General features: G+C 41.5%; 1 protein-coding gene across 1 annotated transcript; it reads left to right on the top strand.

The window, feature by feature from the left end:
* The first annotated feature begins 385 nt into the window (after nucleotides 1–385).
* On the top strand, nucleotides 386–14,894 carry LOC120034587 (complement C1q tumor necrosis factor-related protein 1-like). The gene is made up of 3 exons (XM_038981196.1): nucleotides 386–457; nucleotides 10,944–11,174; nucleotides 12,075–14,894. Exons 2-3 carry the CDS (start codon nucleotides 10,955–10,957, stop codon nucleotides 12,620–12,622), a joined length of 768 nt encoding a protein of 255 aa, XP_038837124.1. The 5' UTR covers nucleotides 386–457; nucleotides 10,944–10,954; the 3' UTR covers nucleotides 12,623–14,894.
* Nucleotides 14,895–26,545: the final 11,651 nt, after the last annotated feature.

The raw sequence follows: 26,545 nt of genomic DNA on the forward strand, positions 1-26,545 counted from the left end.
GATCACTCTTTTGCTTCTGAGAATTTGCAAACTTGAAGTGTGTTTGAGTTTAAAAAAGGCTTCTAAAGTTTGTAATTTCCACTTTGAAATGTAAGACTTGATTTGCATCAATGAGAAATGTATCAGCCCCTACAAAAATGTCCATTAATTATAATCCACACAATAATTCACATTTCCAGTTGCTGCATGATTATTTTTCGTGCTGTAACAAACTGGCTCAAATTAAGATCTGTTTACCAGTTTTTGATTAGTATTTGTAGCTAATCTTATTGTTGTCGATGTTGTTTTCATTGCTTTTATGTGTATCACTTTGCTTTGGCAACATTGCATTTGAATTTTAGAGAGAGAGAGGCTGACTCTGGATTCTCCCCCTCCCCTTCCTTCCCTCCCTCTCTCTCTCTCTCCTTTCTCTCTCTCCTCAGCTGATCGACACCACTTGCAAAGACTTCTACGAGAGGTAAGTTACAGTAGCATGCTTTACTATCAATCACATTATCTGTCATTCTGCGGTAGCTTCTGCACAATGCCAAGAGTGCACGTCTCACGCAGTTCCGCATCTTTAATTTGGCTACATTAAACGTAATGTCTAACTGATGGGCGTCGTCAGAATTTGCAGAGAGGAGGATAGAGCAGCAGCAGAGGGCTGGTGAAGTTGCATATCAGCAGCCGCAGCTAGTTTCAATAGTTGGTTGCCTCTCTACAGGCATGGCCGTAATTACACACGAGGACACGGAGTTGCATACTGTTTTTTAGGAACTCAGTCAGGGTCTCAAATTACTGTTGAGAGTTAGAATAGTGAATAGACGAGGTGCAATTTCGAAATTTAGTCGTGCATCAGCAGTTTTCCTCTTGCTATATGTCACTCACTGACAGTCACTCAATTAGCCCATGTCATAAAACATTTTTGGATTAGTCTAGGGTATAATTACACGCTCCTCGCCTCCTTCTCAAAACCCATTGGAGGAGAAGGTCAGAGGGGAGGGATCTCTGCCTTTCTCAGTCAATGGGTTTCGGGAAGGAGAGAGGACGCGAGGAGTGTGCAATTGAGATTCTACCTAGTTAGTCTAGCCAGCTATCTACATTTGTAGTAATCCGGGCCGAATTACTGACAGGTAACGCTGGGCACGAGCCCAGGGGCCCTGACCTCCAATTGGCCCCCATTGATTTTGATTGTCACTCTCACTCAGATATCATATTAACATGACATAAGTCATGGCAAAATAGGTAGAATTGCATGGAATTAGCTTTAAAACAGCAAAAATGTATCCCCACCCCATTGTAAAACATGTAGAATACCTCCCTCTGTATGTATTAAACTATAGTTTGTTATCCAGGTGCTGAGTTAATGTGTAGCGGCTAATTGTATAGCTAATAGGCTATGTGTTTGTAGGTCGACTGAGGTACATGAAGCTACAGGATGGTAGGGGTCATTTTTGCTTGTTTTTGCTGTTTTCTAAATAGCATTTTAGACTTTTTAAATAGTTAAGAAATGCAGTAAATGAGCTTCAACGGCTTAATATTTTCAAAATTTCACAGTATTTTTCCAACATCATTATATATATAAAAACAGGGAAATATAATTTTGGACTGCACTGGGCCTTTAAAAATGCACTATGCAGAAACCGCTCCGCCATTTCCTGGTTGCTAAAATTCTAATAGTTCGCCTAATTTCAGTTTATGTGACAAAACAAGCAAGTATAATGTAGAGAATCATTGTACCATTTAAACCACTGTGAAATACACTATATACACAAAAGTATGTGGAGATCCCTTCAAATGAGTGGTTTCGGCTATTTCAGCCACACCCGTTAATGACAGGTGTATAAAATTGAGCACACAGCCATGCAATCTTCATAGACAAACATTTGCAGTAGAAAAACTTTACCGAAGAGCTCAGTGACTTTCAACATGGCACCGACATAGGATGCCACCTTTCCAAACAAGTTCCAAACTGCATCTGGAAGCAATGTCAGCACAAGAACTGTTCGTCGGGAGCTTCATGAAATGGGTTTCCATGTCCTAGCAGCATCACACAAGCCTAAGATCACCATGCGTAATGCCAAGCATCAGCTGGAGTGGTGTAAAGATCGCCGCCATTGGACTCTGGAGCAGCGGAAACGCGTTCTCTGCAGTGACGTATCACGCTTCACCATCTGGCAGTCCGACAGACGAATCTGGGTTTGGCGGATGCCAGGAAAATGCTTCCTACCCCAATGCATGGTGCCAACTGTAAAGTTTGGTGGAGGAGGAATAATGGTCTGGGGCTGTTTTTCATGGTTCGGGCTAGGCCCCTTAGCTCCAGTGAAGGGAAATATTAACGCTACAGCATACAATGACATTCTAGACGATTCTGTGCTTCCAACTTTATGGCAACAGTTTGGGGAAGGCCCTTTCCTGTTTCAGCATGACAATGCCCCCGTGCACAAAGCGAAGTCCATACAGAAATGGTTTGTCGAGATTGGTGTGGAAGAACTTGACAGGCCTGCAAAGAACCCTGAACTAAACCCCATCGAACACCTTTGGGATGAATTGGAACTCCAACTGCGAGCCAGGCCTAATCGCCCAACATCAGTGCTCGACCTCACTAATGCTCTTGTGGCTGAATGGAAGCAAGTCCCTGCAGCAATGTTCCAACATCTAGTGGAAAGCCTTCCCAGAAGAGTGGAGGCTGTTATAGCAGCAAAGGGGATACCAACTCCATATTAATGCCCATGATTTTGGAATGAGTTGTTCGACGAGCAGGTATCCAATTCATTTTGGTAATGTAAGGTAAGGCCATATATGTCCATATTACTTTTCCGTATGGGGCATCTTGCTCCGAGATCCTAATGTACATGATTTATCTAATGCAGATTAGTCTACTGATGCATTCCACTGGCTTTATTAACATGTTCTCTAGTCTAGCACACCACCATATCATATAGCTTTAAACCCAGACTGTACCATGTCATATGCCAAGTCAAACTTGATTAACCATGCTTGTGTTACCATCCCCTTGGTCCAGGACTGCAGGCCAGCTTTGCTGTAGTGTATGGATATTAACTCAAACAATGTGTGCTGGATCAGCTGAATCCTGATTCATGAAGTCAGCCTTTAAGCTCTGTTTGCTCTAGAGATCTACCCAGTGTGCATCCCAAATGGCACCCTATTCCCATAGAGCACAACTTTTTTGACCAGGGCCCGAAGTACTGCACTATGCAGGGTATAGGGTGCAATTTGGGATGGCGTATAAATGTCCATCTTCTAAACTGTCAAATGTAACTCTGTGGCACAACTGTCAACTAAAGAGGCTGAACGATTTAAAGCACTCCTTACTATCAAATTAATGTAGTTATTTCTGACCCTTCGGTAGTAACGAAACATTTGGCACATAGCTAGCCTGTACAATCAAAAAATGATCAAGATACTATACCTCAGTACACTTCACAAGTTTACATGGTTCACATGTTTTGCGGAGATGAAGCATTTCCTTCTACAGACAACTATGCTGTATCCCGTGCATATGACCGTCAACTTTGATTGGATTTTGAATTGACAATCCCAGAAAAATACCTTCAAGATCTGCAGATCATGGACACTTATTCCAGGGACATTATGGAAGAAGCTATAGCATTGCTATACTTTTGGTTTGTGGATGAGAGTCACACTAGTGTTTCTTCTGTGGATTTTCATTGGACCATTGGCCCTATGTTCTGTCACTGCAATGAGCTATGGATCTAAAATGGCACCTTAGTATAACAGCTGTGTTGCACTGTCTGTCTGACACTAAAGGGCTGGCATCATTGAAAATGACCAATAATGGTCATGGTTTGAATCGAAGCTGCAGACAACAACAGTGGTTGCTGTCTCATGGAGAGTTCAAAGCTGGCTCGTGTTCATCATTCCTAAACCTTCCCTGCTCCCCTCTATGCAAATATATGGTATGTTTTCTCTGGATCCAAAATCCTCTTTTTCCCACTCTCCTGGAACAGCAGTGGGACACGTAATAATTCAGTTACTAAGCAGACTCTGATATTATAGTAGATGGTTTTTTTTCTTCATCTTATTCATGTGGATATTCATTAAACCACTATAGCAGGGGGTTCCCAAACTTTTTTTTGCCCACGACCACATGTTGAAATCTGAAAATTATTGCAACCTCCCAACCATGTGAAAAAAATTCATGTAATTAACAGCCAATGTTTACTTTGTTAATTGGGGCTATGGCAGTCCATTGTAAAACATTCTAACTGTATTTCTGATTGTGTTCTCGAATCACAATCACATACTTTTAATGTGGGGCTATGACAGTCAATTGCAAATTAGTCTGACATCATTTCTCTTATCTCACCACCCCTAATTAGATGGGTGTGCTTGATCCATGTCGCGTCGGAGCTTCTCAGAGTCAGGGGGTGTGGTGTACTGTGCGTACCTCATCTCTCCTGTCACATCCAACCTGGATCAAATGTATTTTCTTCTACTACAGACGAGAGCACCGAATGAGCGTACCATGAGTTTTAATATCCGGAGGGAGACGGAACAGTATTCCCTTTGAGTCATAAACCAAAACTCCTCCATAGTGACCCGTGAATGCCTTGTCTACAGCATTCAGTCACATGACAGCTCGATCAGCTGCTCAATTTCACTTACTGGCATGTCAACTAAGCCAAGGTCACAGTTATATCAGCAAAATCCGTTTGGTCACTCATCTGTAGAAATGTTTTGTATTTCCCCTCCATGCTTGCGTTCAGTTAGTTCAGTTTCACAAATATGTCTGTTACATAGGCAAGGAGAGAAATTTGAATTGTCATTACACAGAAAGATTTACTTCCATTGCGAATGACAACAGTTCCTCTCTCAATTCAAAAAAATCTTTCCAACACTCCCCCTCGATAACCAACAAGCCTCGGTGTGAAATAGAACATTGTCATGCTCTGATCCCATATCTCCACAAAGTTTTGCAAACAGACGTGTGCAATGTAGTTTGCAATCAAAGTCACCTGCTGCTTAAATCTCTGAGTTCTGCACTCAGCTCTTTTGCCACAAGTTGCTCTCGGTGTACCCGTTATAGCTCAGTGGGTGTATCATACAATGCATCCATATGGCAGAGGGAGAAACATGTATAAATCTTGTTACGGATAGGGGTCAGCATTTTCACGGTTGGATGAAAAGCGTGCCCAGAGTAAACTGCCTGCTACTCAGGCCCAGTTGCTAATATATGCATATTGTTAGTATATTTGGATAGAAAACAATCTGAAGTTTCTAAAACTGTTTGAATGATGTCTGTGAGTATAACAGAACTCATATGGCAGGCAAAAACCTGAGAAAAAATCCAACCAGGAAGTGGGAAATCTGAGGTTGGTCGTTTTTCAACTCATTCCCTATTGAAGATACAGTGGGATATGGGTCATGTTGCACTTCCTAAGACTTCCACTAGATGTCAACAGTCTTTAGAACCCTGTCTGATGCTTCTACTGTGAAGTGGGGCCGAATGAGAGAGGAATGAGTCAGAGGTCTGGCAGAATGCTTTGAGCTCGTGACGCTCGTTCATGTGAGAGCGAGCTCTGTTCCATAGCTTTTCTACAGACAAAGAAATTCTCCGGTTGGAACATTATTGAAGATTTATGTTAAAAACATCCTAAAGATTGATTCTATACTTTGTTTGACATGTTTCTACGGACTGTAATATGACTTTTCGTCTGAACTTTTGCCTGGACCTGCCCGTGCGTCGTGAGTTTAGATTGTGTACTGAACGCTCAAACAACAAGGAGGAATTTGGACATAAATGATGGACTTTATGGAACAAATCAAACATTTATTGTGGAACTGAGATTCCTGGGAGTGCATTCTGACGAAGATCATCAAAGGTAAGTGAATTTTTATAATGCTATTTCTGACTTATGTTGACTCCAACATGGCGGATATGTTCTTGGGTTGTGTTGTTTTCTGAGCGCCGTACTCAGATTATTGCATGGTTTGCTTTTTCCGTAAAGTTTTTTTGAAATCTGACACAGGGGTTGCATTAAGGAGAAGTATATCTTTAAATCTGTGAATAACACTTGTATCTTTTATTTATGTTTATTATGAGTATTTCTGTGATTTGATGTGGCTCTGTGCAAATTCACGGGATGTTTTGGAGGCAAAGCCAAATGTAAACTTTTTGGAGGTTTTTGGATATAAATATGAACTTGATCGAACAAATCATACATGTATTGTGTAACATGTTGTCCCGGGAGTGTCATCTGATGAAGAATATCAAAGGTTAGTGATTAATTCTATCAATATTTCTGCTTTTTGTGACTCCTCTCTTTGGTTGAAAACCGCTGTATGCTTTCTGTGACTAGTTGCTGACCTAACATAATGATATGTTCTGCTTTCGCCGAAAAGCTTTTTTGAAATCGGACACTGTGGTTGGATTAACGAGAATTTTATCTTTAAAATGGTGTCTAATACTTGTATGTTTGAGAAAATTGAATTATGAGATTTCTGTTGATTGAATTTGGCGCCCTGCAATTTCATTGGCTGTTGGCGAGGGGGCTCCGCTAGACAGGATAACTAGAGTGCAGATGCCTGCCCGCCATCCCGTGATAGATGGAGCCCCATCTGTGCAAAATCCCACTATTCAATCCCATGGAATCTCTTTTCCGTCAATATAGCCACGCAGCACACTAATCATCCCCTGTGCCGTTTCATGCTCGGGAATACTGAGACAGAACAGTATGTCCTCATGAAAAGCATCCGACGACATGTAGCGAACAAAGGTCAATGCATGGGCATCTCGGCCCTCACAGCTAACATCCATTTGGAGAGAATAAAGTCGTTCAGCCAGTTTCCTTTTGATTGATAGCTATAGCATCAATTCTTAGTTTCACTGTATTATCTGACAAAGGTATTGTTTTCACCATATCAATTGAGGCCGGCAATGTCAAAGTCTCTGCAATAGTGTGTGGTTTCACAGGTTAGCAGGCTTAGCCAATCACCATGGGAATGATTCAAGTGCTGTGGTCAAGTGCGACCTTTTCCCACTATCTAAGGGCGCTCTCTGGTTGAATTGTAACTTTTCATTTAGATTTTTTAAGGTTATCCAAATTACAATGATTTTGAGAGACAAAAACGATATAATATATATACACAGTACCAGTCAAAAGTTTGGACACACCTAGTCATTCAAGGGTTTTTCTATATTTGTACTATTTTCTACATTGTAGAATAATAGTGAAGACATCAAAACTATTAAATAACACATATGGCATCATGTAGTAACCAAAAAAGTGTTAAATAAATGTAAATATATTTCATATTTGAGCCACCCTTTGCCTTGATGACAGCTTTGCACACTCTTGGCATTCAACCAGCTTCATGAGGTAGTCACCTGGAATGCATTTCAATTAAAAGGTATGCGTTGTTAAAAGTTAATTTGTGGAATTTCTTTCCTTCTTAATGTGTTTGAGCCAATCAGTGGTGTTACAAGGTAGGGGTGGTATACAGAAGATAGCCCTATTTGGGAACAGACCAAGTCCATATTATGGCAAGAACAGCTCAAATAAGCAAAGTGAAATGACAGTCCATCATTACTTTAAGACATGAAGGTCAGTCAATCTGGAAAATTTCAAGACCTTTGAAACTTTCTTCAAGTGCAGTCGCAAAAACCATCAAGCGCTATGATGAAACTGGCTCTCATGAGGACCGCCACAGGAACGGAAGACCCAGAGTTACCTCTGCTGCAGAGGATAAGTTCATTAGAGTTACCAGCCTCAGAAATTACAGCCCAAATAAATGCTTCACATGGTTCAAGTAACAGACACATCTCAAAATCAACTGTTCAGAGGAGACTGCGTGAATCAGGCTTTCATGGTCGAATTGCTGCAAAGAAACCACTACTAAAGGACACCAATAAGAAGAAGAGACTTGTTTGAGCCAAGAAACACGAGTAATGGACATTAGACCGGTGGAAATCTGTCCTTTGGTCTGATGAGTCCATATTTGAGATTTGTAGTTCCAACCGCCGTGTCTTTGTGAGACGTAGAGTAGGTGAACTGCATGTGTGGTTCCCACCATGGAGCATGGAGGAGGAGGTGTAATGGTATGGGGGTGCTTTGCTGGTGACACTGTCAGTGATTTGTTGAGAATTCAAGGCACACTTACCCAGAATGGCTACCACAGCATTCTGCAGCGAAACGCCATCCCACCTGTTATGCGCTTAGTGGGACAATCACTTGTTTTTCAACAGGACAATGATTCAACACACCTCCAGGCTGTGTAAAGGCTATTTGACCAAGAAGGAGAGTGATGGAGTGCTGCATCAGATGACCTGGCCTCCACAATCCCCCGACCTCAACCCAATTGAGATGGTTTGGGATGAGTTGGACCACAGAGTGAAGGAAAAGTAGCCAACAAGTGCTCAGCATATGTGGGAACTCCTTCAGGACTGTTGGAAAAGCATTCCAGGTGAAGCTGGTTGAGATAATGCCAAGGGTGTGCAAAGCTATCATCAAGGCAAAGGGTGGCTACTTAGAAGAATCTCAGTTATAAGATATATTTTGATTTGTATAACACTTTTTTGGTACTACATGATTCAATATGTGTTATTTCATAGTTGTGATGTCTTCACTATACAATGTAGACAATTGTAAAAATATAGAAAAACCCTTGAGTAAGTAGGTGTGTCCAAACTTTGACTGTTACTGTGTATATATTTACAGTGGAAGTCAGAAGTTTACATACACTTAGGTTGGAGACATTAAAACTTGTTTATCAACCACTCCACCAATGTCTTGTGAACAAACTATAGTTTTGACAAGTCGGTTAGGACATCTACTTTGTGCATGACACAAGTAATTTTTCCAACAATTGGTTACACACAGATTATTTCACTTATAATTCACTGTATCACAATTCTAGTGGGTCAGAAGTTTACATACACTAAGTTGACAGTGCCTTTAAACAACTTGGAAAATTCCAGAAAATGATGTCATGGCATTAGAAGCTTCTGATAGGCTAATTAACATAATTTGAATCAATTGGAGGTGTACCTGTGGATGTATTTCAAGGCCTACCTTCAAAGTCAGTGCCTCTTTGCTTGACATCATGGGAAATGAAAAGACCTCAGAAAATAATTGTAGATCTCCACAAGTCTGGTTCATCCTTGGGGGCAATTTCCAAATGCCTGAAGGTACCACGTTCATCTGTACAAACAATAGTACGCAAGTATAAACACCATGGGACCACACAGCTGTCATACCGCTCAGGAAGGAGACACGTTCTGTCTCCTACAGATTAATGTACTTTGGTGCGAAAAGTGCAAATCAATCCCAGAACAACAGCAAAGGACCTTGTGAAGATGCTGGAGGAAACAAAGTATCTATATCCACAGTAAAACAAGTCCTATATCAACATAACCTGAAAGGCCGCTCAGCAAAGAAGAAGCCACTGCTCCAACGCCATAAAAAAAGACAGACTACGGTTTGCAACTGCACATGGGGACAAAGATCGTTCTTTTTGGAGAAATGTCTTTTGGTCTAATGAAACAAAAATAGAACTGTTTGGCCATAATGACCATTATGTTTGGAGGAAAAAGGGGGAGGCTTGCAAGCCGAAGAACACCATCTCAACCGTGAAGCACGGGGGTGGCAGCATCATGTTGTGGGGGTGCTTTGCTGCAGGAGGGACTGGTGCACTTCACAAAATAGATGGCATCATGAGGAAATAAATGATGTGGATATTTTGAAGCAACATCTCAAGACATCAGTCAGGAAGTTAAGGCTTCCTACAAATGGGTCTTCCAAATGGACAATGACCCAAGCATACTTCCAAAGTTGTGGCAAAATGGCTCGAGGACAACAAAGTCAAGGTTTTGGAGTGGCCGTCATAAAGCCCTGACCTCAATCCTATAAAAACTTTGTGGGCAGAACTGAAAAAGTGTGTGTGTGTGTGTGTGTAAGTAGGCGTACAAACCTGATTCAGTTACACCAGCTTTGTCAGGAGGAATGGGATGAAATTCACCCAACTAATTGTGGGAAGCTTGTGGAAGGCCACCCGAAACATTTGACCCAAGTTAAACAATTTAAAGGCAACTCTGCCAAATACTAATTGAGTGTATGTAAACTTCTGACCCACTGGGAATGTGATGAAATAAATAAATGCTGAAATAAATCATTCTCTCAACTATTATTCTGACATTTCACATTCTTAAAATAAAGTGGTGATCCTAACTGACCTAAGACAGGGAATTTTTACTAGGATTAAATGTCAGGAATTGTGAAAAACTGAGTTTAAATGTATTTGGCTAAGGTGTATGTAAACTTCCGACTTCAACCGTATGTATGTATAAATATATATATATAAATACATTTTTTTACCAGAATTTTGGAGATTCTCACTTGACCCCATTTTCATATTAGGCGACCACACATGGGGTCGTTACCCCTAGTTTGGGAACAGCTGCATTATAGTATCATTTACCCTACTCATGGGATAACATAAATACCTCTTTGTCATACTTGTTTTTTCTTCATGCTCGAGTCAATCTGTGTCGCTGAAGTTCAGCACTATAGCATGAATTAAATTTAAAAGTAATTTCCGATTCTGCCTACATATGCAGTGGTTACCGTGAATGCAGTCTCCACTCATGTGGGAACATTGCTTTTAAGTTTCTATTGCGCTACGCATTGAATCGAGCCTTTACTATTTGAGTTATGTAATAGACAACAATGTAGAATCTCATATGATACTGGAATTAAATGGTATTTCTCTCCACTATGAGTGCTTTATTTATTCTGTCAGCAGGACCAATTTACAACTGTACCTTCATGTTTATAATAACAAACACCACTGTCAATGGGACTTCGGTATAAGCCAATCTTGGATATAATACCCTCAAATAACTCTCCTTGTCCAAAGATTTACAGCATTTACAGCACAAAGGTTGTGTCTAATCTGCCTGTTGCCTTTCCTTGTCCTCTCAGGTGCAGCAACCATGTTTGACCACCTCCTCCTCCTGAGCCCCGTCCTCCTGTTCCTCCCCCTGGTCATCGCTGTCCCGTCCCCCGGAGGTGCCCCTCCTGCCCCCTGCCGCCGCTGCTGTGACGACCTGGAGCTACAGAAGGGCCCACCAGCCCCTCAGACGGGGGACCAAAAGAGTGACCTGAACCAGATGCCTGAAGTCCGCACCTACATCAACATGACCATCCTCAAAGGTGCGCCTGGATTGTGCCTTTACACCTGCAACACACATAGCTTGATCCCAGGTCTCTTTGTGTTGTTTTGCCAACTCCTATGGTGGTTGTCATTCCAAAGACTAAACAGTTTGCCAAACATCACAAAAAGATCTGGGACCAGGCTATCCTGTACACACTGACTGAATTCCATTTGATTGGATTATGATTATGTGTATTCCAATCCAAGGCTCTACTCAATTGGACCTCTACATAACTATAGAGTTAGGCCCTGCACACATTTGACACATTTAAGAGACTTGGTAGGATTCTAGACACTAAGATTGGTTCGGTGTACATTTGATTCACCAGGGGAGAATGGCTGCCCCTGGACTTAACGAGGTTGTTGGGTTTCAAACGGACCTTTTCATTGAAGGAATGCTGTAAAAAAAAAAATCTCCAGTCAGTGGACTAGAGGCTAAAAAGTCTGCTGCTATTTCAGAACATTAACCTGGCACTGAACTTGCTTATGTGGCTGAAAACATGACCAATAACGTAACAGTTTGTGTGTGTGTGTGCGTGTGTGTGTGCGTGCGTGCGTGTGCTCACCAGAGAGTATGGCCTGGCTTGGAAAAACATGCTGTGGCCTTCCAAAAATAAAGTAGCAGAAAAAAATATCCTGTGAAAGATAAGCATAACTCCGGAACCCTAAATTCTCATATACTGAATGGGCTACAATTATGAGAAGTCTGGAGTGACTAAGTTTACGTAATATTCCCATCTGGAGAAAATCATAAACAATCTATCTACACATAGTCTTCTATGATCCATGTTGTACTAACTTTAATCTCAACATTACCCAATTTGGACCTTTAGTCTACATTACTGTGTCATAGCTCTCTAAGGACTCATGTTCTGTATATTTTCCATCTTCCCTCACAGGGGACAAGGGAAACCGCGGGGACAGGGGGACACCTGGGAAGTCTGGTGAGGAAGGCACTACTGGATCCCGAGGGCCCATGGGCCCCAAAGGAACCAAGGGCCAGGTGGGCCCCCCAGGGGACCCCTGCAAGACCCAGGAAGCAGCCTTCTCAGTGGGGCGTCGCAAGTCCCTCCACAGCGTGGACTACTACCAGGCCCTGGTGTTCGACACAGAGTTCGTCAACCTCCACGACCACTTCGACATGTTCAAAGGAAAGTTCAACTGCTATGTCCCTGGGATCTACTTCTTCAATGTCAACATCCACACCTGGAACTTTAAGGAGACCTACCTGCACATAATGAGGAATGACAAGGAGCAGGCCATCGTGTACGCCCAGCCCAGCGAGAGGTCCATCATGCAGAGCCAGAGCCTTATGTTGCCCCTAGAGCTCAATGACGAGGTGTGGGTCCGGCTGTACAAGAGGGAGAGGGAGAACGCTGTGTATAGTGACGATGTGGATATCTACATCACCTTCAACGGATACCTCATCAAGTCCACCCTGGAGTGAGATGACCTGCTGGGTCGTGTTCAGTAGGCACAAAACGGAAGAAAACGCTCTAAGCAGTGTCAAACGGGGAGGTATTATCTGGACTTGTCCAGGAAGAAATGCTTGTTTTCTTTTTCCGTTGCAAAATGTTTAAAATGTTTTGGTACGGTGTGCCCTAATGAACATGATCCCCAACTGACATGAAGGGAGGGGGCTAGAGGTCAGAGTTCAGGAGGTTCCGATTGGAAGAGGGGCCTCTATGCAGGGTTTTCACTGATGCACACACCTACTTTCAAGTGCCTCTATACGCTGCAAAGGGATACTGGGGGCTTGTAAGGTAATGACTCCATATACATATCCATAGACTCCTTGTCCCCTGTATTGAAAAAGCAATATTATTAGATGTATATGCTGACAAGGAGGCTGGGAGGGAAAAGACCTATGACACAAGGAATGAGATGTCCCCTTAAAAACACAAACCCCTTTATAAACATCTGGCTGTAATGGATTTCACTGTTGGTTGTTAGCTTTATTAGGAGTTGTCACAGTGAACTGACACACAAATTGAAGTGCTTTGAAGCCATTAGTGATGCAAGAAAGCCTGGTTGTCTTCCCAAACTCCCAGATTGGTGCTATGCCTTAATACTGTCATTTGTCTCAGATGTTTTGTCTGGACACTAGTCTAGTTTGTATGCTGTTTTTTTTTTGTGTTCAGTTTCTGAGCTCTTGATCAATTTTGTCTGGTAAATCTGTTCATCAGATCCTGATATTTTCCAGCTGGATATGAGTTGCACAGTTGTATAAATGAAAAAGACTACATTACAGTAGGCAAATTTGATCTCACAAGTCCAAATAAGAATAATATGATAATAGTTCAACAGGGATCCCTTGGTAACAGGATACAGAACATTTATTTACAGTTTGGTGCTGTTTTTGTTTGGTCTTATCTAGTCAGAACCTGATGTGGCAGACTAACAGTGCCAGCTGGAATAGGGTACCATTGCACCATTCAAATAGGGTCGACATGGATCAAGTATTCAATAGCACAAAGAAGTCCTCTGAAGTAGAAAGATGAATTGATTGATTCCAACAGTTCTCTTGGCAGTATTTCCTTCAATGACAGCAGCTGAGATAAGTGTTGTGAGATTTGGCGCCTTGCACATCAGGGAATTTGGATTGTTACGGAAATATCAGAGGTTCCTTGTGTGATACTATTTTGCCAGGTACTCTGAAAAGTGATGGCGTGAAACCCAGTAAAACTCCAACAGTAACATTGCTTCAGGAAATAGAGCATTTCTGAGGCTAAAGTCAACACAAATCCAGTTGCCAGGAGTAGCCTTGTGCTGAAATACGCTACATAATACATGGTGCTAAAACATCCTTCAATCGTTTTTAAAATCACACTGTAATTGCTTGCAAATGTGTGGTTTTACTGCAGGTTTATGAATGTCTGTGTGAGAGTTCGAGATGGGCTTTACAGGTATGTAAAAGGGGAGGGGGGCTGTTTTTTTGTAAAGATTCAAAACAGGATGTCAGAGGTACAGGTGAGTTTCCTCTAGTCAGTCATCCAGACACAGCTCAACCCTCATTTCACATGCAGAAGGGAGTCCAGAGATCAAACAAAGATAAACTGTTGATCAAAGGGTTGATTAAGTGCAAAGATACAGAGAGTGAATGAAGGACTAAGCAAGACTTTTATATTTGGAACTGAATTGCAAATATAATTCTGTATGTGTTTAATGGTGTGACAGACAGTTGCTTTTCAATGGAATGGGGAAAAAAAGTGCAAGCTATCCAAAACCCTTCCAAGTACTTACAGTACTGTGGCCCATAAACCAATTCCTAACCATGCAGGTCAATGATTTTAACAACAGGTGGCATCCTTCAGCCAAGTTCAAACCTCTTCTCACAGCACTTCGTTGAATGTTGTTTTTGTGTCAGAATGGGGAATGATTTGATAGGAAGTTAGCTTTGAGAAGCTGGCCATTCAGGGGTGAACTTTTCATTTAGAACGTTAGCTAGTAGACACAGGTGTAGAGATGTAACAATTCGAGAACTATTCTTCCTTTATTCATGACAAAATGCTCCAATGAATTCAGAGCTGTTTTGCTGTTCAAGTTACTTGATTGTTTGTCTCCTTATGGTGCTAAATAATGTTTAAAAAGGTGCTACATTATATTTTGTTTTGTAATTCAAATAAATGTACATATTCTGCTTGAACATGGATGACATTTGACCAATACATATTTTACATTCACTTTGCAAACCTTTGTTAATAAAGATATTGACACATCTTTGTCTCAACCTCAAGCTTGATTGTGCCACACATCTGTCAAACAGTTGCAGTCGAGCAAGGAAAGGTACATAAGAGAAGAGGGCAACACCCATTGTACATGTCTTCATAATTCAACAACCTCCATTGTTATATGACCTGTCATCTGTTCTTATGAGTGTTAAGGGATTATTGTATCCTTCTGCCAAAGGCAATAAAAATATAATGGTTGGATGGACCGGTTAGTGCGCTAGAGTGGAGTTCATGTCGGCAACCTCCCAATTCTCTGTCACAAGAACACCCTTGAATTAACTAGGGCCTCCTTTGGACATAGAAAACACAGCAATAACAACATATTTCATGATTGTTTTTGATGAAGCATTATGGAGCATTCCTATCCTTTTCTATAGTCGAGTTGACTGAGACATTAGTGGTTTAAATGCAACCCGACCACACTGGGCAGGCGTTCCCTCTTTGGTCTGGTTTTCTATGTGTTGTCCCAAGGAGCATATACTTTCCTCTTGACTTAATACAAGTCTTCTGCCACACCACAACACTCACTCAGCCAAGACACACACAATGAGCATTCCAGGGTTTTTTCTTGGTTCAATCTGCAGTGGTGGCCAGCTACACCCTGTCCTCAAACCACAGCCCATTCCACTGCTGTTGCAATGGGGGCTATACATTTGCCTAATATGTACAAACTCACTGCTTGGCAATGGCATGCTATGATATCCATCTGCCACACAGACTCCTCTCAAGCAGGACTCCACCTGACTTGATATTCTGTAGTATAGTTGGTAGAGCATGGTGTTTGCAATGCCAGGATAGTGGGTTTGATTCCCGGGACCACATACGTGAAAGGTCTTGGCCATAGTACAGTAATCTAAGTGCATGTGATAGTCAAATGTATGCTGTAAATCCCATGTCTACGGTAACCACAAGTAGAGCTCATAAACGGGTGCCAGACAGCAATTGTAGTAAGGCGACATCCCAAATGGCAGTGGTGTAAAGTACTTAAGTAAAAATACTTTAAAGTAGTTTTTGGGGTGTATCTGTACTGTACTTTACTATTTACATATTTTAAATAATAATAATAATTTGAGTTTACACCACCTGGTATTCCCAGGCGGTCTCGCATCCAAGTACTCACTAGGCCCGACGGTACAGCCACAAGCGTATTATTTTTTTCCACCATTTTCTCCCCGAATTACAAGCTTGGCTCATCGCTGCAACTCTCCAATCGGCTCGGGATAGGCGATAGCTGAGTCATACAACCTCTGAAACATGACCTGACTGGCCGCGCTACATCTTATCACACTACTCGCGTCACCCAGAAGGAAGTAAGCCGCAACAAATGTGTCGGAGGACTGTGGTCAGCTTGCAGGAACCTGGCCCTGCCACAAGGAGTCGCTAGAGTGCAATGAGCCAAAGAAAGCCCCCCGGTCAAAACCTCCCCTACCCCAGATGGCACTTGTCCAGTTGTGCACTGTCCCACAGGGTTCCCAGTCTGACCGGCTGTGACACAGACTGGGAACGAACTGCTGTGCTACTCAGGACCCTACTTTACTATTTAGATTGACAACTTTTACTTCACTACATTCCTAATGAGAATATGTACTTTCCCTGACACCCAAAAGTAGTTGTTACATTTTGAATGCTCAGGCAGGACAACAATATGGTCCGATTCACACACCTATTAATATAACGCAGGGGTTCCCAAAATGTTTTGGCCCACGACCACATTTTGATATCTGAAAATTCTTGCGACCCCAACCATGCGAATTTTTAAAAATGTAATTAACACCCAATGTTTATTTTTTAATTGGGGCAATGGCAGTCAACAGTATTTCGGATTGTATTTTCAACTCACCATCATAATACTTTTAATGTGGGGCTATGACAGTCAATTGAAAATTAGTCTGACATCATTTCTCTTATCTCACCACCACTAATGAGATGGGTATGCTTGATGCATGTTGCATCAGAGCTTCTCAAAGTCAGGGGGCGTGGTCGACAGTGCACACTTCATCTCTCCTGTCACATCCAACCTGGATTGATATTTGTTTTTATTGCAGACAAGAGTACTGAATCAGCCTACCATGAGTTTTAATGCTCGAAGGGAGACGGCACAGTATTTCCTTTGAGTCATAAACCAAAACTCCTCCATAGTGACCCATGAATGCGTTGTCTTCATCATCCGGTCACATGACAGCTCATGCAGCTGTTTGAGTTCACTTACCGTTATGTCAATTGAGCCAGGATCACAGTCAAATGGATTTCGCTGATTCAGTCACTCATTTGTAGAAGTTTTTCGGTATTTCACCTTCATGCTTGCTTTCCGTTTGTTCAGTCTCCCAAATATGTCTTTTACTTAGGTAAGGAGACACATTTTCTTTTCATCACACAGAAAGTCAACAGTCTTTTTTTTACATCCATTGCGAATGACAACAGTCCCCTCTCTCAATTAAAAAAATCTTTCCAACACTCCCCCTCGATAACCAACAAGGCTCGGTGTGAAATAGAACATTGTCATGCTCTGATCCCATATCTCCACAAAGTTTTGCAAACAGGCATGCCGAATGTAGTTTACATTCAAAGTTACCTGCTGCATATCTCAGAGTTCTGCGTTTAGCTCTTTTGCTGCCAGTTGCTCTCGGTGTATCCATTATAGACAAACATTGGCAGTAGAATTGCTTTATTGACGAGCTCAGTGACTTTCAACGTGGCACCGTCATAGGATACCACCTTTCCGACAAGTCAGTTCGGCATATTTCTGCCCTGCTATAGCTTCCCCGGTGAACTCTAAGTGCTGTTATTGGGAAGTGGGACCTTTCGGAGCAACAACGGGTCAGCCACAAAGTGGTAGGCCATACAAGCTCACAGAATGGGACTTCCTAGTGTTGAAGCACGTAAAAATAATCTGTCCTCAGCTGCAACACTCGCTGCAAGTTCCAAACTGCCTCTGGAAGCAATATCAGCACAGTAACTGTTTGTCAGGAGCTTCATGAAACGGGCTTACATGGCTGCGCAGCCGTACAAAAGCCTTGGACTCTGGAGCTGTGGAAACTCGTTCTCTGGAGTGATGAATCACGCTTCTTTATCTGTCAGTCCGACAGACGAATCTGGGTTTGGCAGATGCCAGGAGAACTCTAACTGCCCCAATCCATAGTGTATTCTGCAATATAAAATCCATGTGTACGTGTCATTTTTTATTTATTTATTTTTAGTTAAATCTAGGCAAGTCAGTTAAGAACATATTCTTATTTACAATGACGGCCTACACCGGTCAAACCTAGGCGACACTGGTCCAATTGTGCACCGCGCTATGGGATACAGCCTGGATTCTAACCAAAGGGTCTGTAGTGACGCCTCTAGCACTGAGAAGCAGTGCCTTAGACTACTGCGCCACTCGGGAGTCCCAACGTGTGTGTAGAGTGCGTGTCTTATTATGTGTATATCTGTCTGTGCCTGTGTGTGTCTCTTCACAGTCCCTGTTGTTCCGTAAGGTGTATTTTTTATCTGTTTTTTAAAAATCCGATGCTACTGCTTGCTTCAGTTATCTGATGTGGAATAGAGTTCCATGAAGCCATGGCTCTATGTTTTAATTTTTTTTATTTCACCTTTATTTAACCAGGTAAGCTAGTTGAGAACAAGCTGTCATTTACAACTGCGACCTGGCCAAGATAAAGCATAGCAGTTCGACACATACAACACAGAGTTACACATGGAATAAACAAAACATACAGTCAATAATACAGTAGAAAAAAAGAAAACAAAAAGTCTATATACAGTGAGTGCAAATGAGGTAAGACAAGGGAGGTAAGGCTACCAATAGGCCATGGTGGCGAAGTAAATTACAATATAGCAATTAAACACTGGAATGGTAGATGTGCAGAAGATGAATGTGCAAGTAGAGATACTGGGGTGCAAAGGAGCAAGATAAATAAATAAAAACAGTATGGGGATGAGGGAAGTTGGATGGGCTGTTTACAGATGGGCTATGTACAGGTGCAGTGATATGTGAGCTGCTCTGACAGCTGGTGCTTAAAGCTAGTGAGGGAGATATGAATCTCCAGCTTCAGTAATTTTTGCAGTTCGTTCCAGTCATTGGCAGCAGAGAACTGGAAGGAAAGGCGGCCAAAGGAGGAATTGGTTTTGGGGGTGACCAGTGAGATATACCTGCTGGAGCGCGTGCTACGAGTGGTGACCAGTGATCTAAGATAAGGCGGGGCTTTACCTAGCAGAGACTTGTAGATGACCTGGAGCCAGTGGGTCGGCGACGTGTATGAAGCGAGGGCCAGCCAACAAAAGTGTACAGGTCACAGTGGTGGGTAGTATATGGGGCTTTGGTGACAAAACGGATGGCACTGTGATAGACTACATCCAATTTGTTGAGTAGAGTGTTGGAGGGTATTTTATAAATGACATCGCCGAAGTCGAGGATTGGTAAGATAGTCAGTTTTACGAGGGTATGTTTAGCAGCATGAGGGAAGGATGCTTTGTTGTGATATAGGAAGCCGATTCTAGATTTAACTTTGGATTGGAGATGCTTAATGTGAGTCTGGAAGGATAGTTTACAGTCTAACCAGACACCTAGGTATTTGTAGTTGTCCACGTATTCTAAGTCAGAACCGTCCAGAGTAGTGATGCTGGATGGGTGGGCAGGTGCGGGCAGCGATCGGTTGAAGAGCATGCATTTAGTTTTACTTGCATTTAAGAGCAGTTGGAGGCCATGGAAGGAGAGTTGTATGGCATTGAAACTCATCTGGAGGTTTGTTAACACAGTGTCCAAAGAAGGGCCAGAAGTATACAAAATGGTGTCGTCTGCGTAGAGGTGGATCAGAGAATCACCAGCAGCAAGAGCGACATCATTGATGTATACAGAGAAGAGAGTCGGCCCGAGAATTGAACCCTGTGGCACCCCCATAGAGACTGCCAGAGGTCCGGACAACAGGCCCTCCGATTTGACACACTGAACACTATCTGAGAAGTAGTTGGTGAACCAGGCGAGTCAATCATTTGAGAAACCAAGGCTGTTGAGTCTGCCTATAAGAATGTGGTGATTGACGGAGTCGGAAGCCTTGGCCAGGTCGATGAAGACGGCTGCACAGTAATGTCTCTTATCGATGGCGGTTATGATATCATTTAGGACCTTGAGCGTGGCACCCAGTACTGTGCACCTCCCATAGTCTGTTCTTGACTTTGGGATTGTGAAGAGATCTTTGGTGGCATGTCATGTGGGGTATGTATGGGTGTCCAAGCTGTGTGCTAGTAGTTTAACCTTTTCTCAATAGGGGGTGCTGTTTTCACTTTGTAAAAATTCGTTCCCAAATTAAACTGCCTCGTACTCAATTCTTGCTCGTACAATATGCATATTATTATTACTATTGGATAGAAAACACTCTCTAGTTTCTAAAACCGTTTGAATTATATCTGTGAGTAAAACAGAACTCAAGTTGGAGCAAACTTCCTGTCAGGAAGTGAGAAATCTGAAATCAGGCAATCTGTTCCAGGGTCAGTTTATTAATTTGCATGTATTCTATTGGTCGACATGCACTGCATACGCCTTCCCCTAGATGTCAGCAAGCAGTGAGAATTGGAATGGAGTTGCTAGGCAGATCTGAGGCCATATAAATGGTTTTGGAACGTGGGGTGCACTCTTTTCAACGTTCGTCATGGCGCAAGACAGACCTCAGGATGGCATTCTGAAAAGCTCTCGTTATAGGCCTTAGATATATCCGGCTCTGATTTTATTCGATATAGGTGTTAAAGACATCATAATGTAGTTATTTTAAACCGAGTTATATCAGTTTATATCAGTATATTGCGATTTTCGGATATTTCTTTGTGCTGCGTTATAGTGAGTTGGGCACGTCTGGGCCACATAGCTAATGTTTGCTGCTAATTCCTAAGTTGAAGACGGCAATCTACAACCGAGCAACGATGATTCTGGACAAAGGACAACTTGCCCAAGATTCTGATGGAAGCTCATCAAAAAGTAAGAACTATTTATGAAGTTAATTCGTTGTTCTGTTGAAAAATGTTGACCTACTATTCCGCCATTAATTTCGGTGCGGTCTCGCTTTAACGCACGCTGTATGTCGTAGTAACGTTAATTTTAAAAATCTAACACAGCGGTTGCATTAAGAACTAATATATCTTTCATTTGCTGTCCAACCTGTATTTTTTAGTCAAGTTTATGATTAGTTATTGATTAGATTAGGTGCCTCTCCCAAGATTTCTCCCGACATTTTGTTTGCAGCTTGGCTACTATTCTCATTGTATAACCACGATTTGTGCCGCTAAATATGCACATTTTCGAACAAACTCTATATGTATTGTGTAATATGATGTTATAGGACTGTCATCTGAAGAAGTTTGAGAAGGTTAGTGAAAAAATTAATATCTTTTGCTGGTTTATTCGTTATCGCTATTGTTGGCTTGAATCAATGCTGTTGTGTGGTTGGCTATTGTAGTAAGCTAATATAATGCTATATTGTGTTTTCGCTGTAAAACACTTAAAAAATCTGAAATATTGTCTGGATTCACAAGATCTTTGTCTTTCATTTGCTGTACACTGTGTATTTTTCATAAATGTTTTATGATGAGTATTTAGGTAATTCACGTTGCTCTCTGTAGTTATTCTAGTTGCTTTGGTGAGAGTTGTGATGGTGGCTGCAATGTAAAACTATGATTTATACCTGAAGTATGCACATTTTTCGAACAAAACATATGCTATGCAATAAATATGTTATCAGACTGTCATCTGATGAAGTTGTTTCTTGGTTAGTGACTATTTATATCTTTATTTGGTCGAATTTGTGATAGCTACCTATGCAGTAAAAAAATGGTGGGGAAAAAAAGTTGTGTCTTTTGCTATCGTGGTTAGCTAATAGAAATACATATTGTGTCTTCCCTGTAAAACATTTTAAAAATCAGAAATGATGGCTGGATTCACAAGATGTGTATCTTTCATCTGGTGTCTTGGACTTGTGATTTCATGATATTTAGATGCTAGTATTTACTTGTGGCGCTATGCTAGGCTATGCTAGTCAGCTTTTTTACTGATGAGGGTGCTCCCGGATCCGGGATTGTGACCAAGTAGAAGTTAAACAGACACTTCGGGGCATTTAGCATGTCAACACTTCTTACAAAATGATGAAGTCAATCTCTCCTCCACTTTGAGCCGTGAGAGACATGCATATTATTAATGCTAGCTCTCCGTGCACATTTCAAGGCCAGCCGTGCTGCGCTGTTCTGAACCAAATGTAATTTGCTGAGGTCCCCCGCAACAAAACTAGAGCCTGTAGGACCTACCTTGTTGATAGTGTTGTTAAAAGGCAGAGTAGTGCTATATTATGGACAGACTTCTCCGAATCTTAGCTACTGTTGTATCCACATATTTTGGCCATGACATTTTACAATCTAGGGTTACTTCAAGCAGTTTAGTCACCTCAACTTGCTCAATATCCACATGATTTATTACAAGATTTTGTTGAGGTTTATGGTTTAGTGAACGAATTGTCCCAAATACAATGCTTTAGTTTTTGAAATATTTAGGACTAACTTATTCCTTGCTACCCATTCAGAAACTAACTTCAGCTCTTTGTTAAGTCTTACAGTGATTTCATTCACTGTAGTAGCTGATGTGTATAGTGTTGAGTCAAGGCTAAACACGTCAAGGCCAGTGGCACGTCATTAGTAAAGATTGAAAAAAGTAAGGGGCCTAAACAGCTGCCCTGGGGAAATCCTGAATCTACCTGGATTATGTTGGAGATGATTCCATTAAAGAACACCCTTTGTGTTATGTTAGACAAGTAACTCTTTATCCACAATATAGCAGGGGATGCAAAGCCATAACAGACTATGATCAACAATGTCAAAAGCAGCACTGAAGTCTAACAAAACAACTCCCACAATCCTTTTTATCATGAATTTCTCTCAGCCAATCATAAGTAATTTGTTTAAGGGCTGTGCTTGTTGAATGTCCTCCCTATAAGTGTGCTGAAAGTCTGTTGTCAATTTCTTTACAGTAAAACAGCATTGTATCTGGTCAAACACAATTTTTCTCAAAAAGTTTACTAAGGGTTGGTAACATTCTGATTGGTCAGCTATTTGAGCCAGTAAAGGGGGCTTTACTATTCTTAGGTAGCGGAATTACTTTTGCTTCCTTCGAGGCCTTAGGGCACACACTTTCTAGTAGACTTAGATTGAAGATATGGCAAATTGGAGTGGCAATATCGTCCGCTATTATCCTGAGTAATTTTCCATCCAAGTTGTCAGAACCCGGTGGCTTATCATTTTTGATAGACACATTTTTTTTTTCACTTCTTCCATACTAACTTTACGGAATTCAAAATTACAATGCTTATATTTCATAATTTGATCAGTTATTCTTGGATGTGTAGTGTCAGCTTTTGTTGCTGGCATGTCATGCTTAAGTTTGCTAATTTTTCCAATGGTAAAAACATTAAAGTAGTTGGCAATATATGTGGGTTTTGTGATGAATGTTTTGAATTTTGAATCTGATTCAATGAATGATGGAGCTGAGTTTGCCTTTTTGGCCGAAATTTCATTTAAGGTGCTCCAAAGCTTTTTACTATCATTCTATGAATGACATCATTCATCTTTGTTTCCTAGTATAGTTTATTCTTCTTTTTATTCTGTTTAGTCACATGATTTCTCAATTTGCAGTATGTTTGCCAATTGGTTGTGCAGCCAGACTTATTTGCCATTCCTTTTGCCTCATCCCTCTAAACCATAACATTTTTAAATACCTCATAAATCCACAGGGATGTAACAGTTTGTCAATGGGTGCATGCTTATTACTAACAGTGATAAGTAATTTCATAAATGTGCCAAGTGCAGCGTCTGGTTGCTCCTCATTACATTGCACAGACCAACAAATAGTCTTTACAATACATCAACAACATAGGTGTCACGACTTCCGCCGAGGTCGGGTCCTCTCCTTGTTCGGGCGGCGCTCGGCGGTTGGCGTCGCCGGTCTTCCAGCCATCGTTGATCCACTTTTAATTTTCCATTTGTTTTGTCTTGTTTTTCCACACACCTGGTTTCAATTCCCTCATTTACTTGTTGTGTATTTAACCCTCTGTTCCCCCCATGTCTTTGTGTGGGATTGTTTATTGTAGTGCTTGTGCACGTTCCCCGTGAGCGCACAACGGGTTATTTTTGTGCCTATTTATCTTGTTGTTCTGGATGCCGTTGGTTTTGCTTAATAAATCTCTGGTTATTACCCAGTTCTGCTCTCCTGCGCCTGACTTCTCTGCCGCCAATTACGCACCCCGCTACAATAGGAATCACTACAAAACTTATTGTATGACCTCTTATACACTATGTTAGGCCCAGCCTTTGGAACTTTGGTTTTCGTAGATATGGCTACTATATTGTGATCACTACATCCAATGGATTTGGTTACTGCTTCAAAGAAAATGTATGCAGCATTATTAAAGATGTGACCAATACATGTTGATGATTTCATTCCTGTGCTGTTTGTAACTACCCTGGTAGGTTGACTGCAGGCACTAGTTACAGTTTGAAGTTTTTTTTGTGAGTGGGAATCCTATTGAATGCAAGTCAATATTTAAATCAGCCAGAAAATATAAAACTGTTGATATCACATACATGATCAAGTATTTCACACATGTTATCCAGATACTTACTGTTAGCACTTGGTGGTCTATCGCAGCTTCTCATCAAAATGGGCTTTAGGTGAGGCAGATGAACCTGTAGCCATATTACTTCAACAGTATTTAACATGCGATCCTCTCTAAGCTTTACAGGAATGTGGTTCTCAACATAAATGGCAGCACCTCCACCTTTGGCATTTCTGTATTTTATGTAGATGTTATAACCATCTATTGCTACCAGTGTATCATCAAAGCTATTATCTAAGTGAGTTTCAGAAATTGTCAGAATATAAATGTCATATGTTACTAGCAAATTATTGATTTCATGATCCTTGTTTCCTAAGCTACATATGTTAAGGTGGGCTATTTTTAGCACTTTTCTGGGATGCTTGATCGTTTTCATTGCTTTACTGGGAAGCTTAGCAGAAGTAGACATGCTCATGTTAGTTATGTAAGTGCAGGGTGAGCTACACACGGTGGACCTTCTACTAGGGCACACAGCTTCAGTTCTAACAGTATAACTCTGGTTCAAAGGCACTTGATTACTACATACAATAGCTGTGGGGTCAGCAGAGGCATTCAGGGCAGTAAGAGGGACATACATTAGGTTACTTACATTGTGTCTTCCAGTGCCCCTGGGATAATGTACATGTGCTTTGGCATTATGACAACTCAGCAACACAATGGTAGGGATTAACTGAGCTGGGATTGGGTCATTGATAAATCATTTTCTTAACGCAGCCTTATAATGCTGTGAAAGGATCCAGGAACCAAAATGATTTGGTTGGATCCCATCCTCCTTAAAAAACAAGCTTTGTTTCCAGAAGGTATCAAAATTGTCAATAAATGTTACACCCACAGAGCTGCAATAGTCTCGTAGCCAGTTATGGAGGGCTAAAAGTCTGCTGAAACATTCAATACCATGATTTAGGGAGTGTTTGTGCTACAGAATAAACACCTCCTCGCCATAAATCAACAATGACACACATAATTGAAAAGTTTCACCGAAGACCTATAAGACCTATATAGACATTATCAAATGTTTTGTTCAAACAGAAAAGACTGTACTGTAAATGGGATAAGGCTATGAGTAACTTGTTTTTTTCATTATTTTATTGTTCATCCTTTGTTAGGAATAACAGAGAATCAATTGTATAAGACCCAATATCCAAAGCACCCTGATAAAAATGTCATTTTAAGAATTAACATTCGGCTTTCTTCCTCAAATAATCCACCAGAAGTATTTCTTCAAATTCAGATTTTGCTTCTAGACTGCCATCTAGAGTTCAGGCATGGTATCCAGTCTTGCTCTACAATATTCTATGAAAGAAAGACCTAACCTAACCAGAGTCCCTGGCAGCGTGGTATTTCTGTCTAGACTCTAAATGTAACTTAATAATGCCTTTCCTGATAATCACTTGTTGACGTGAAACTAGTTGGTGAAACCAAAAGTGTCCTTAATACCTGTGTCTTTACATGGTCGTTGGGAAGGCACAGTGTAATTTTAGTGTAATGGAAAAAAGTGCATTGAAATGTGTTGTTTTACAGGGTCAGCCATAGCAGTGCGGCACCCCCGGAGAAAATTGGTGTTAAGTGCTTCGCTCAAGTGCACATCGAAAGATTCTTCACTTGTCAGCTCTGGTATTCAAACCAGCAACCTGTAAAGACTGATGCTGGAGATGAGAAGCAGGTACTGGGAGTCAACATTTATTCAGGAACAGACAGGTAACCAAACAGGAACAGCATCAGCACACGGGTAAACAACAACAAACGACAATGCCGAAGCGGGGAACAGAGCAGGGGAACAGACAGATATAGGGGAGGTAATGACAGAGGTGATTGAGTCCAGGTGAGTCCAATAATCGATGATGCGTGCGACGGGGGGAAGGCAGGTGTGCGTAATGATGGTTGCAGGAGTGCGTAATGCTGGGGAGCCTGGTGCCCTCGAGTGCCAGGTGGGAAGAGCGAGAGCAGGCGTGACACCACCTTTCAGTTACTGGCCCAACAATCTAACCTCCAGGC

The sequence above is a fragment of the Salvelinus namaycush genome, chromosome 3 (genome assembly GCF_016432855.1).
Source record: "Salvelinus namaycush isolate Seneca chromosome 3, SaNama_1.0, whole genome shotgun sequence".
NCBI classification, from domain to species: Eukaryota; Metazoa; Chordata; class Actinopteri; order Salmoniformes; family Salmonidae; genus Salvelinus; species Salvelinus namaycush.

What these genes read in the sequence shown, in the direction of transcription:
- LOC120034587 (XM_038981196.1), top strand. Translation starts at nt 10,955, where the DNA reads ATGTTTGACCACCTCCTCCTCCTGAGCCCCGTCCTCCTGTTCCTCCCC. An exon ending in CAACATGACCATCCTCAAAG is followed by an intron (nt 11,175 to 12,074) that starts GTGCGCCTGGAT and finishes CTTCCCTCACAG; the next exon opens with GGGACAAGGGAAACCGCGGG.